We start from the raw sequence: 13,460 nt of genomic DNA, 5'->3' as shown, positions 1-13,460 counted from the left end.
ACCTCTATAACTTGCTTAACAGTGGCCTATTGGGAAGCAGGATGAGGTGCCTCATGTGGTTTTTAACATGCTCATGCCCTACCAGCAACATTTACCAGTGTGTACTTCCACATGTAAGCCAAATAAGCTAGCTCAGTGTATGTAGTCTGCTGCCTGAAACTACTTCAGCTATGACTTGTATAAAATATGTTGTTCAAAATTATATTTCCTAATCATGGGAATGATCAACTTCGGCAGCTCTTACACTGCTTCTACTCTGTTACATACTCAAAACCCATACTATTAGAAAGTGATTCTGAATGTTACTCAAGAAAGAGTTGCCATTTGAAAAAAAGTAATTCATTTAACATGTACTATAAAATGTCGCACTGAATAGGAAATTTTGGGACCACTTGCCACAGTATAACATCCTGTCTTTGCTGTGTCACTAATGTGACTTTTAGAATGTACCATTTTCTTTATCATGTCCCAAAACAACATAGATGGTCATTTTGCAGACTGTCCATCCTGATTTATTACTTCTGTACATGCACGCATTTACTGATCATATGTGCATCAATGATTAACTTCAAATTCATCATATTCTGAATTGTCTGTGAACTGTATACATTATTTTTTGTTCCTGCATGATTTAAAATTTAATTGCAAAAGATCTTTTGTGATTATTGATTTTAGGTCCATTGAGTCTAAATTACATATTGAGACTTTTCTACCCAGCATTATACAAAGTTAAAATTTGGTAATCTACACTCATACCAGCCTTTAACTCATTAGCATAGTATGTCTTATGGCACTTTAAAGCTACAGCCATATTGCTCTCTGTAACTTTTGATTGACGTTTTATGTATAAGAAAAGGTAGCTGCTGCAGTTTCTTTTTTTTTTTTTAATAGGTGCTGAGGAAGGTGTTTGGCATATAGACTTGAAGAATGGAAATGGGGCGGCAGGAAAAGGCAAGCCAGCTTCAAATCCTGATGCGATTTTATCAATGGATGCAGCTGATTTTTACAATATGTTTTCAGGTCAGTTACAGATAAATATTTTAAAATAGTTTATTCATCAATTCTTGCTGAGGATATCTTAATTTGTATCAGAGGGCTACCAAAACTTACTTAAATTTCACAAATAGAAAGTTAAAGAATTTCACATTAAAGGAACTGTTTAAGGAAAAACATTCAACTGTTAAAGGTCTTCATTCTTTTCTCTTGTGATCTATGCCAATTACATTGACATCTACATCATTTCTCAAAGGGTGACAAATCTTTGTTACTATTATGTTCATTTGTTGTCATTTTGGATATATTTGTTGGATGTCAGTGCAAATACGTGACCAAAAAAGTAGTGTCTGAAAGCTAAGCATTAGTCTGGAAGAAACTGAAATGGAAATAAAAGTGTGCAATAATTGTAAATCACAGATTACACCTGAAACTGGGCTTGAGATCTGCATAAGGAGTCTGCAAGACAGTTGTCTTCAGGAAATGCAGTTATCTCGGGAGGTACAGTTTCTTCGTAAGTTTCTGCACTATGTTTTCCACACCCAGCATTTCACAGAGGAAGCTGTTCGTTGTGGAGTCAGCGACACTGAGATTGGACAGTCCCACTTGTATTTGTGGAATGATTTGATTACACATTCATGTGGAGAGAAAGTAGTTTTTGGTACATACACAAGCATTGTGGAGAGAGGCTGGTTTGGTGACAGTAGTGATAGTGAGAAAGCATAGTGCTGGATTTGTGTACTTCACTACCCAGAACCAGACAGATGGGACCTCCACTCAACGTATTTCCATGAATTAGTCTGCACACACAATTCTTGCAGCTCTTCATATTGCGAAGAAAATGACAGCTAGGGCCTTGCCACCTCCACACTCTTTTGAAGCGGTCGGGTGGTGAGTGGTGGTGACATGCCATGGAGCCAAGGGCAAACACTGTAAACGATTTCATAGAACTTTTGTTGAGTTTCATACACGGCATAGTGAGGCAGGCATGACTCTCCTCGTTGACTCTGGTTGGGGCTGATGAGTGGGCAGGGGCTTCTGCCTGATGCTGCGGAGCTGGTGCCTTACACTGCAGATGCCAGCAGCCTCTGTAGGCCATGGCCATTGATGTCAACAGCACTCTGTGTTGTGCTGCAATGGTGCTCCACTCGGGAGACGGCCCCTCAGCACCCAAGTCATGTTGCAAGCTTGGGAGAGTCATATCTGACACCGATATGAGTGGATGGTATGAGGGTGTTGTCAGCTATGTGTTACTGATCAAATTGTGTGTATGTGTGGAGTGCCTTTTTTGCTTTGACTTCATGTAGTGTAACATGTCACTTTTCTGACAAGTTCCATAACATCAGAAGATGGCAACAGAAGACTGTTGGAACTGGTCATTTTAGAACAATATAAGTATCTATAATGTGATTCCAGTGTATGAAGTGTGCTATTCACTTCCATAGGGACACTCTGCCTAGTGTGGTGACACCACACCTCTTGCTACAAGATTACAGCTTCGTGGCACCCCTTGCCGCTGAGCTCAGCTGTCACCTCTGCGCAATCCCTTTGCATGTTCAATATTGTGATCTACATGTCACCATACTGGCAGCTACCTACTCATGGCTGTTAATTCAATCCCCCATCGTAGCTTCTTTGCTGCTTCTCATTACTTTTGTTAAATATTTAAAATTGTTTGTCTAGCGACTGGGTAGCGGCCCCACACTTAAAGGACAGTCGCACGTAAAACAAATCCTGCCCATTTTGGTGATGAGAACATGATGACATTGATCCAGGTTCCATTCCAGGTATTCCCTTGTGCACCTTCTGTGCAACTCTGCACCAGGTGGAGCTGTTTCAATGTTTTTCAAGTAATTTTCATCCATGATTACAAAATGAAACAGGGGGAGTTTAAGTTCCTGTGTATCATCTGGTTTAAATCGGTGAAGAGCAGTGAACTCAAGAAAGCATTTTAATTTATTTCTCACACTATCATTGGTTTTACATTGTTTGAAATAATTAGTGTTGGAAAAAGAAAGAGTGAAACTTTTTTCAACTGTTGTTGATCATATTTATTAGAATATGTTTCTCATCTTTGTGTAATCACACTGTTTTCCATGTGGAGATAAAAAAAGTCATGTTGTGTTATTCCAGAAAGAGTTTAACATGAAGAAAATGTTGTTTCAGGAAAATTAAAGCCAGCAGCTGCATTCATGTCTGGGAAATTGAAGATCACAGGAAACATGCAGAAAGCTCTTAAACTGGAAAAATTAATGGGGCAGCTAAAATCAAAGCTGTAATGCTCATTTCAGAATTACACACAGAAACCATGACGTTGATGGCTATGTGAAAATATTTTCTACTTTTTTATGCTCATCTGTAAAGTGAATATATTTTTTATAAGATGTTTACTGCAAAATTTTTTGTGTTTCTCACTGTGTCATCATTGCATTTTATTTTTATAAAAGTAGATACTTCTGCCAGTTTAATGGAATGGATCCAGCATTTTCTGGTGAGGATGGCCTGCGTGTTGAAGTGTGTTTGCTGTTAATTTCTGTAAAACAGTGTTTAAGTAAAATTTTCCATTATTGGGATTGCTAGGAGTCGTATAAGAAGTGTGCAGCAGTTTTCTTTGTTGATGAGAGAAAATAGCATTATAAATAATTTCAGAGTTGCTGGTAGATTAAGAGAATACTGGATTTGAAACATGCAGTCAGAGTATTTAAATGAAAATTTGACTCATCACAACTGCAATGAAATTGAAAACTTAATATGCAAGGTTATGCTCATGTACATCACCAATCGTGCAATGTTTTTCTATGCTGTAGCACTCATACTAACTTGAAGTAAAATTTAATACTTCATGTATATGCCACTGAAAGTGGACTGGCGTCACATGACAGAAAAATAAGTGATATTTGTCTAGGTTTCATGTCAGTTTAATTAAAATCGGAAGGTTAGAAGCTGACTGTCATTGCCACATTTATTTGTGTACATGGTTACGCAATTTGTTGGATTCTTGCCAGAGTGGATGTTTTAAAGTTTCATTTACACATCATGCAAATCATAAGTTCAGTATAGGTTCAGTATTTTCTGGTGTAACTGTTAATATTTGTACATGTTGCAGTATTGTATTATATAATATATTTTTACAGCTTTGTCTCTTTCATTTTACAGTAAAACCAACCCCCCAAATCATATGCAGAACAATGATTATAGTATTTATAATAACTGTTTACAACTCAAGACACTTAAGTTCATTACATGTTAATACAAAAAGTTTCCAGTTAACACACTTAAAATATAAAGTTAAGAACAGTTGGGCAACTTTAACTCTGATATTTATTCACCTGTGAGGATACACACAGTGCAGTTTCATGCCTCAACCAGAAATCAACTCGATACCATTTTGTAACAATTTTTGAAACCCCCAAAAATAAATACAATATTAGAGTCTTCAAAAAAATCTCAGATCACTGCAGGTATCAGACTTGATTCAGAACAAAAGAGGTAAATCTAGAAAATATTTGGAACAGGTGAAAATTCTCATGTTTATTATTATTATTATTATTATTATTATTATTATAAATAGTATTATAACATTTCATTAAAAGTTGTGAAAAAATAATGTTTATACATCATCAGAAACTGACAAAGTAGATAAAAAAATCAAATGAGTTTGGGCTGTTGCAGAGAGGGAGAGGGAGGGGCTACTATTTCTGATAAAAGAGAATGGGGACAACACAAAAGACAGTTCATACGTATCAGATATTTTTAATTGTTATTGTTTTAAAATATTATTAGAAAATTGATTCAAGAAATTTGGAAGAGAATGCAAAACATTACACCACAAGCAGTTTTGCGACTGGGGTCAGCACAGCTGTTCAAATGTCATCATCTTCAGCAAGATGATGCATTATCTGAAGGTGTCCTCCTCTTAGATGCCAAAATGAGTCATATTTTTAATAAATTGTTTTTTATTAATTTTACATTTTAAATACCAAGGAGTTTAATAAAACAAAATTTCTCATACACAGCCATCTGAAAAATGGAAAATCATGATGACCTTCAAAACTATAAGTTCTTATTGTCATGTAAAAAGCACAATCGGATCCAAATCCAAAGGCGGCGTTGTCAGTGTAGTTCATCAGTTAGTACTGAAAGCACATTTATCACCAACACCAATGTACAGCAAGAATAGAACTTACCTCCTGAACAGAGTGTGCAGCCATTTGTACAAACATAGAATCTTCTAAACTATGCAAATATTACAAATATAAGATATTTCAAAAACCTTCAAATGATAAATTCTAAATAACGAATAATTGCTGGTGGTTAGGCTTAAATTGGCAACCTGCCACACACCAGCCAGTGACGCTACCCACTATGCCACACTGCATGCACCACAGTTGTGGCATTACTCCCTCTCCTGGAGAAATAGTGAAATTATCATTGGAGTTGACTAACACACCGTGCATCTAGATGCTGTCAACGGTACTCTGTATGGCAGCGCTGGTGGATCATCACATTGTGGTAGTGCTGTTACATCCTCTTCATTGCGATGAGCATCAAAGGTAACCCTTCATGTCAAGTGCTTCTTCAGTTTCCTTGAATACCACATTGTTGATCTATGCCTCTGGACTGTAATAGCGCTTCAAATTGAGGGCATGAACATTGTCTCTGTGTTTCTGTTTTGTTGATGAAGCTTCATAATCCTTCATATGTGACATACGACAAGCAACGAAGGATAAGATGTGGCCCAAAGTAACTCTTTAGCAGCATTTCTGATAGTCCCACTTTCTGCACAGGCATAAAAATGCACACCAAGTATCCCAGGCTGTATGTCATTGACCTGTACTTGGTGCTATAGTGCTCTCTGCCCTGCTCCTGGGCACCCTGGGTCCAAATGTGAGCCAATTGCCTTGCATCATCAGTCAACCTGTGCATTGTCTAGTTAAAATGGAAACAGTGTATCCATTGTTGATTTGGTCTTGCAATTGTGAAGCAGAAAAAAAAGCATGCAGTGTCTTGCTTTGCTGTATTATATGTGAATGTCACAATGTGTAATATTGTATCCCAATCCGCCAAAGTCTTATGAAAGTGTTGTGTGAAGCCATTTGTCTGTGGATGGTAGGCAGTTGTCACCCTGTGAGTGATGTTGCAAAGTGAAATTACCTTTTATACTAGCTTCAAATGGAAAACTTTTCCATAATTGGAGATTGTCACATGGGGTACTCCTTGCTTCATAATGATGTCTTATACAAGGAACTATGCAATTCCCAGGACTTTGACATTCAGCATAATGGATAAGGTAATCAGTGCAGACTGTTATCCATAGATTCCCATTTGTCAACTTTGGGAATCTTCACAAGAGGTCAGTTCCAGTATGGTGGAATGGCGCTGCTTCTGCCTGGATTAGCATGCAGCACATGCTTCCAGCATTGGCATTTCATACTTTTTGTTCTGTACCAGTTGTGACAACACCACAAGCCATCTCTGTTATAACAAATGTAAACTATATGAGCTGATGGTGGTTCAACGACAAAACCAGGAGCTCAACTCTGGAAGAGAGAACAAAACTCTATGTGCGAGTCTGTTCAAGGGGGGATCAAAGAGACTGAATACTGTCTGCATATAGACAACATGGAGATAAATAAGAAATGTGACCAACGTGAATGACCGCCATTAGCATGCAGAAACAGCATGGTACGAGGTGAGGGACTGGTCCTGAGGTTGTTGAAACTAGAACAACTGCTGGGCCAGGTGTATCATCACCAACAGGTAAACACTTCAGTCAGTGGCTCTGCTGATGTCATGTTTTGTGTGCCGATTACGTGACAGCATTCTGAACTATTCTGCTGCGATATCCATGCCAGCTCATCTGTATCCGTCTTAATGTCTGCTGGCAGGGATGCTAAACATACTGTGTGGCTCACATAGTGTCTAACTGATCAATAGGGACCTGTCCAGTGATACCTGTGTCTGATTCTGTCTAAGACTCTTCAACAATCCCAGGTGGCCAGATGTTGGAGTGTTGTGGTAAACTTCAGCCTTGCTGGCTACAGATGAGCTGGGATCACCAGCAACGATTTTAGCCGCATCAGATCATAGTTTGTCATATATAATATTCCATATATTAATTGGAATCCTCCTTTGGTCGGTTCCTCCTTCCTCAAGACTTATGTTTTCAGCTGGATCTTCCCTCCGTGCAGTAATGACTGAGATTTCATTCACACTGATGTGTACCACAAAAGGATTCTTTGAAAGACAGGTGGCATCCTTGTGTTTGCATCTCTGTTTGTCTGCTACTGTGGTGATGTACTCCTGAAGCCTCGGTGACTATCTCGCCAATCAACCCATTCGATCCTGCAGGCTAGTCAACGAGCAGAGAGAATGGTGGTTCATCACAACAGTGAATGGTTTGCTAAATACTTCAAAACTTGTTGATGGCCCAAACAACTGCAAGGCAGTTTTTATTGGTTGTTGAGTAGTTCATCTCTGACTTGGAGAGTACTTTGGAAGCACAAGCTATCACCTTTTCAGCACCTTGTTGAACTTGCACTAGAACTGCACCTACCCCATAATGGCCAGCATTAGTGGGAAGTTCTGTCTTGGCATTCTCATCATAAAATGCAAGGACTGAACATGATTTTAGTACCTCCTTAAGGACAAGGAAAGATCTTCTTTGCATCTTGTTCCACACAAATTTGGTATCTCCCTGCGGTAGCTCATACAAGGGATGTGCCTTGGTACAGAAGTCTTTTATAAATCACATTACACCGTCCAAACGGCATAACTGTAAACTTACAGAAGCCATTAGGAGTAATAAATTCAGTCTTTTCCAGGTCAGCCTTGATTTTTCCAGTTGCCTGCTGCATGCCCATGAAATACTATGCTTCTTTCAAGCAGTCTAGGGTATGGGGTTGTCAAACTTTTTTCCTCAAGAGTCAATACTGACTGTGGGGTGGCACTTTGGACTGTGTATGTTCGATTTATTATTAATTGGTAACCTACATGAATTAGTATGTGTTACACTAGCTATAGTAAGGGTGCGATACATTGACTGCTGGATCCTAAGGCTCTGATCATTGAAAGTTGACACCATTTGGAACACTTTGTGACAACTGTTTTCTGCTTCAGTCTGTGGCATCATCAGTGACCTCAAGTTGTGACTCTGTAATTTCCTGTAATTGTTGTGCTGTCTGTGTGAACAGATGATTGACAGTAATTATTCTGGAATATGAGACCAATCACAAATGCCTATTAAATGATTTGAATGTGTGTGGCAGCCAGAAATGTCAGACCAAGTACAGAAGATTATAGCAGCCTTGAATGTCCACCCCATACATCAAGAGGTACAGCATTAATCTGGTTATAAGAAGAGGTTTCCTCACAAATTTGTCATTCAAAAAGCAAAGGGTCATCTTATACTCACAGATTAAACTATTGCTGCTGCAGAGTTGAACATTTTTATATTGTTCAGTAGTATATAGTAGTAGTCGCACATTTAGAGATGAAGCTTCAGCTGTTGAAGTCGTGTGCAGATATATTTTGAATAATTTGGAAGGCCAGAGCTTGGCAAATGATACATTCCAAACAGGTTAGAGATCTCCTGATACACTGAAGCACTTGGTAGTGTCGATGTTGCTAAAAAAAATCATGTGATACTGACACGTGCTGCCCTAGTGCAAGAGATACACAACAAACTATGAACTCGCCACTACAACAGTATATTGCTCTAATTAAAATTTGACAATTTTGTGAAACACAGGAGGGACTAGCATTAAATTCTATGGTCTTACATATTTTTATTGTATTTGAACAGGTTTGCAGTAAACATTCTCATGCATGTATCAGGGTGTATACATGGACAAGGAAATAAAAATTCCCAGTTGTTTCCAAGTTAAAAATACAATTTCTCCCGGGTGAAAACACACTTTTTCCATGTTAAGTGACAGTATATTTTTCATCAGAACTGCAAAACTTATGAATCCTTTGAATGGTTATGGTTTTATACACGGGCGTAGAATTTCCCGGAACTTTAGAAAACGAAATGTAGGGAAAAAGACACGTTTTGGAAATATCTATGATGTGCAGCAACATGTATGCTGCGTATTTCTGTATTACGAAAGTATACAATGTAATTCCACCAAACACCGTATGTTACTTTCCGAATCATTGAAACCTAGATTGCGATGGGCTTTTGTAAGCCAGCCATAGCTCATGCCACGTTATCTCGCCAGCTGATAACAGTGGATATTCAGAGCATAGGACACATGATGTAGTCAGCTAACAGCAACATCACTGTTAAGTAACACGAACAGGGAAACTTAATAGTTTAAATTAATATACATAGTGTTGTTACATGAAAAGCGAAGCTTTCACATACAAAGTTGGTCTCTAAGGTTATCAAGCTGCAAGAGAAGCTAAGCTGTCGCATATAATGTTGTTGTTTTTTGCACGTATTACACCTTAAGATATATCACACAAATGTGCCAGTAAAATTTTTAATGACATAAATGTCTGTCCAAATTTTTCTGACCTTTGGTTTTTGAGTTTCAAGGGTTTGAAAATAAAAAAAATCTGTTTTTGATCAATCGATGATTGTTTTAAAATGCTGTAACTCAAAAACTTTACAACCTAGAGAGCTCAAACTTGCAACCATTGTTTTCCTCTAAAAATTCCCTTCAATTTGATATGTAACATGACTATGCTACCTAAATCTGAAAATTTTAAACTATTAAAAAAAAAAAAAAAAAAGTAAATTTCCAAAATACGTACCCTCCTTCCTTGTTCTAACAAACATTCTTGTCATCAAGAAGTCTGTAGCTATTCCTGCCATTGTCAAAATTTGTTCGCCGATTAACTTCACAAACTAATTATCCCGCGATTATTCTCCGGTTAAGTTTTGTTACATATTCGTACAACACGTTTTCAGCGTTGTTTCCAGAATAGAACTTAAGCGGCTGCTAGCCAGGGACTGTACAACTGATCCTTACTAGTGTAGTGATCTGCCCAAAAATTTTGTCAAAATTTCATTATGTCTGACCTTCAGGGTTCGAAATTCTCCTAAATGGCTCGTCATCAAAGAGTTGATTTTTAAATGAGAGTCAAACACTGTTTGATTTAAGAAAATCATGGTACGTTCTCACACATAGTCCAACTTACATAAAAGGATATTTACTTTGAAAGTAACGCTTTTCAAACCACCATTTGCAATATTTTCCCGCCATCTGTTAGAAATAGGTTCGTTTCAGCAGTTGCCAGAGAGCGCCAGATAACAGGTGACAAAGCGCATGCATAGCTACCATTACGTAGGAAGCCTGTATGTATGTATGTATGTATGTATGTATGTATGTATGTACGTGTAAAACATTAAAATATCATACATTGTCATAAAAGAAACGAGACATCAGAGGATACTGCAAGAGAAACGGAATTTCGTGAACCATACTAAAATGTGCACATTTAAAGTTTTTTTTTTTTTTTTTTTTTTTTTTAATCAACAAGTTATCTAATACTGAAAAAGCTGTTAATACATATAATACCCAAGGCTGGTGTGGTTTCTTGATCTGATTACGTGTATTTTGTCACTGTCAGCTAGATAAATTGAAATAAGCTGTCTAATATTGCAGCACTTGTAACACACACCAAATAAACAAGACTGTTTTGGCGCAAATGGAAATTTCTATAAAACGACAGAATATAATCCACGAAGTACCAATATCATATGCCTATTAGGCCTACCACAAGCAAAAAGCTTAATGTTAGGAAATAGTTTCACATTTCATTCATACGCACCAGTTTCTCAAGCATGAGATCGAAAGGTAGTAGGCCTACTACGAAATTTGTATGTAAATTTGGAATCGTCTTACTCTTCCATAATTTGTGTGATGTCCCCGTTTCTTCTCCTTCCTCGTTCTAACAACCAACCTTGTCATCAAGAATTCTGTAGCTATTCCTGCCATTGTCAAAATTTGTTTGCCGATTAACTTCACAAACTAGTTGTCCCGCGATTATTCTCCGGTTAGGCGTTGTTACATATTCGTATAACACGTTTTCCGCATTACTTCCAGAATAGAACTTAGCAGCTGCTAGCCAGGGACTGTACAACTGGTCCTTACTAGTGTAGCTATCTGGCCAAAAATTTGGTCAAAATCTCATTTTCCTGGATACACCTAGAAGGTAATACGTAATCTTTCTCGCCTGTTATTCCTGTTAGTTGTTTATTTCCACTCTGGTAATCTGAATCTATGTATCTCACTAGTACTTATAACAAATGCTGAACATTTGCAAACCCAATCAACCACATAATCAGACAGCGAATGGCGTTCATCTGTTCTGCTTTACTCTGCTCAGTTCATGTAGCCCCAAGTTTATTTCTAGATGCTACGAGGATTCTCCTGACAGAGACATCACATACGCTATGCACGCATTCAAAAACCAACTTACGATTCATTCAGAAATAAACTTAAAATGTGTTCAAAAATTTTCAAAAACCTGCAAGGATGTGTTTCAAAATAATATGAATAATCAATGGACCAACGTGAGCTGGATGCTAGGCACTTTGTGAAACAAGATTTTTTCCCACAAGAATATGATTATAGCACCCCCTTTTCCCGGTAATATCTAGCTGCTTGCACAGCCAACAGCCACCAGCCACACTCCTGTAGCCAGAAGCGGGAGAATCGACTACTCAAACGCGACTCAACTGCGAATGCGCATGAACATGAACCTGCTCGTAACTGCTAAAACAAATCAACTGTAAACAGTTGTGACTTCACGCTCATCGGAGGCAATTTGTTGTTATAAAGCATTGCACAGTCTTCCTAAAATGTTTGACACATTTTGCTGTTGGCAGACGCTTGCATGAGCACTGTCTGTCATATATGGTGCATTTCCTTTGCGATTTAAGTTATTTTTGTTTTTTTCTTTCATTTAGGTTTTATTTTTGAAGTATTATTCTGCAGTTCTGGGATACAGTAATGTCCTTTGGTAGAGTATCGGTTCTTACCAGTCAAAATTACAAAAATTTAACTGAATATTAAAACAATGGAAAAATTCCTGGAATTCTAAAAAATTTTTGGGTTTTTCCTGGTTTTCCCCCAGATGAAAAAATTCCCGAGTTTTTCCCAGATCTCCCGTGTTGTATACACCCTGATGTACGGATACCAATAAAACATTAATGCCGCATAATGGTAACATTCAAAATTGGAAATGTCCTTCAAACATTAGCTGATTAAGAACCCAGAACAATATATTTTTTTTTTTTTTTTTTAAATTGAGAGACTGTAATGATTTATTAATGGATTTCAAATGAGGAACTAGGTCGCTGTTCACGTATTAGATTATCAGGTAAAAACGTTAACAACCTTTAATCAGCATTAGCACATGATGGTGGCATTGAGTTGAAACAAGAAGGGAAATTAATCCAGAATAGTGTTACCTAAACATTGATAGTTGACACATCAAACATTATCAATAGTATTTTTTAAAACTATCGATGTATAGAATAGAATAGAATCTTTATTGTCACATGACATGTTATATACAATCGTTCGATTGAAACATTGGTGACTCGTCAATGAATAATTCTATGCCTACCTAAGTATACCTACAACAACTACAAGAAGATACATTAAAATAATGCATTGTGGATGCTCCCACAAGCACAAAACAACATAAAAAGATAATTACATGTTAGAGTTCTTCCTTTTTCTTAACATTTCCACAGTGGTTTGAAATCATTGTTTTAAAGTATTTATCATGTTTGTTTCTGGAGTTTATAAATATAGACATACTCCAAAGACCACATACTTTCTTAATAGTAGAATATATGCTTACATCTAGATATTTAGATACATAGTTTATAAGTATGGACACACATAAAAAGAACATATACCTCCATTAAAAGGGAACATAAGCATACACATCGAACATAATGTAGAACAAACAGGAAAACCAACACATGAATATCTCCTACTTGCCTTCCTCATTTATAAAATCATCCACACTGTAGTAGCATTTGCTTTTTAAATATTTTTCAGTGTTTGCACAAGTGGATTCTAGCTTGCAGTCCTTCAACTTTGAACGGATTTTATTGCCTAGCTTCAAAGCCATATAATATGGCGTATTTTCAAATAATGTTAACCTGTGGCAAGGTAATCGATTAACTATAGATTGTATTGGGCAGGTGTTTCAAATGTAAAGTAGCTTTCTAAGAATTTCTATTGCATAAAATACAACAATACAAGATATGCAAATTTTGTTTTATAAAATGTAAGGTATTTAAATTCTTGTCCTTTAGTCGGTTGTTTAAAATACAACCCTGAAAGATACACATAAGGCTTTTAAATTATTCTTCTTCTTCTTCTTCTTCTTCAGTCTGTTGCATTTTTAAGTAATTGTTTATTCTGCCTTGGAGAAAACCCTTTCTGCATGAACTGAAGTCGCTGGAGAGCGCAAATATTTAATGGTCATTACACACA

The 13,460-nt window shown here is 37.2% G+C and overlaps 1 protein-coding gene across 2 annotated transcripts in view; it reads left to right on the top strand.

The window, feature by feature from the left end:
• Positions 1-4,128, top strand: part of LOC126298686 (hydroxysteroid dehydrogenase-like protein 2) — a 48,834-nt gene extending 44,706 nt beyond the window's left edge. For both annotated transcript variants that reach the window (XM_049990122.1, XM_049990123.1), the window contains exons 7-8: positions 892-1,020; positions 3,160-4,128. In XM_049990122.1, coding sequence (XP_049846079.1) covers positions 892-1,020; positions 3,160-3,272 — 242 coding nt within the window. In that variant the 3' untranslated portion in view covers positions 3,273-4,128. The remainder of the gene's footprint in view (positions 1-891; positions 1,021-3,159) is intronic.
• Positions 4,129-13,460: the final 9,332 nt, after the last annotated feature.

Source organism: Schistocerca gregaria, chromosome X, assembly GCF_023897955.1.
Source record: "Schistocerca gregaria isolate iqSchGreg1 chromosome X, iqSchGreg1.2, whole genome shotgun sequence".
Classification (NCBI taxonomy): domain Eukaryota; kingdom Metazoa; phylum Arthropoda; class Insecta; order Orthoptera; family Acrididae; genus Schistocerca; species Schistocerca gregaria.
Note: the sequence above shows the minus strand (reverse complement) of the source record. Positions and strands in the feature narration are given on the sequence as shown.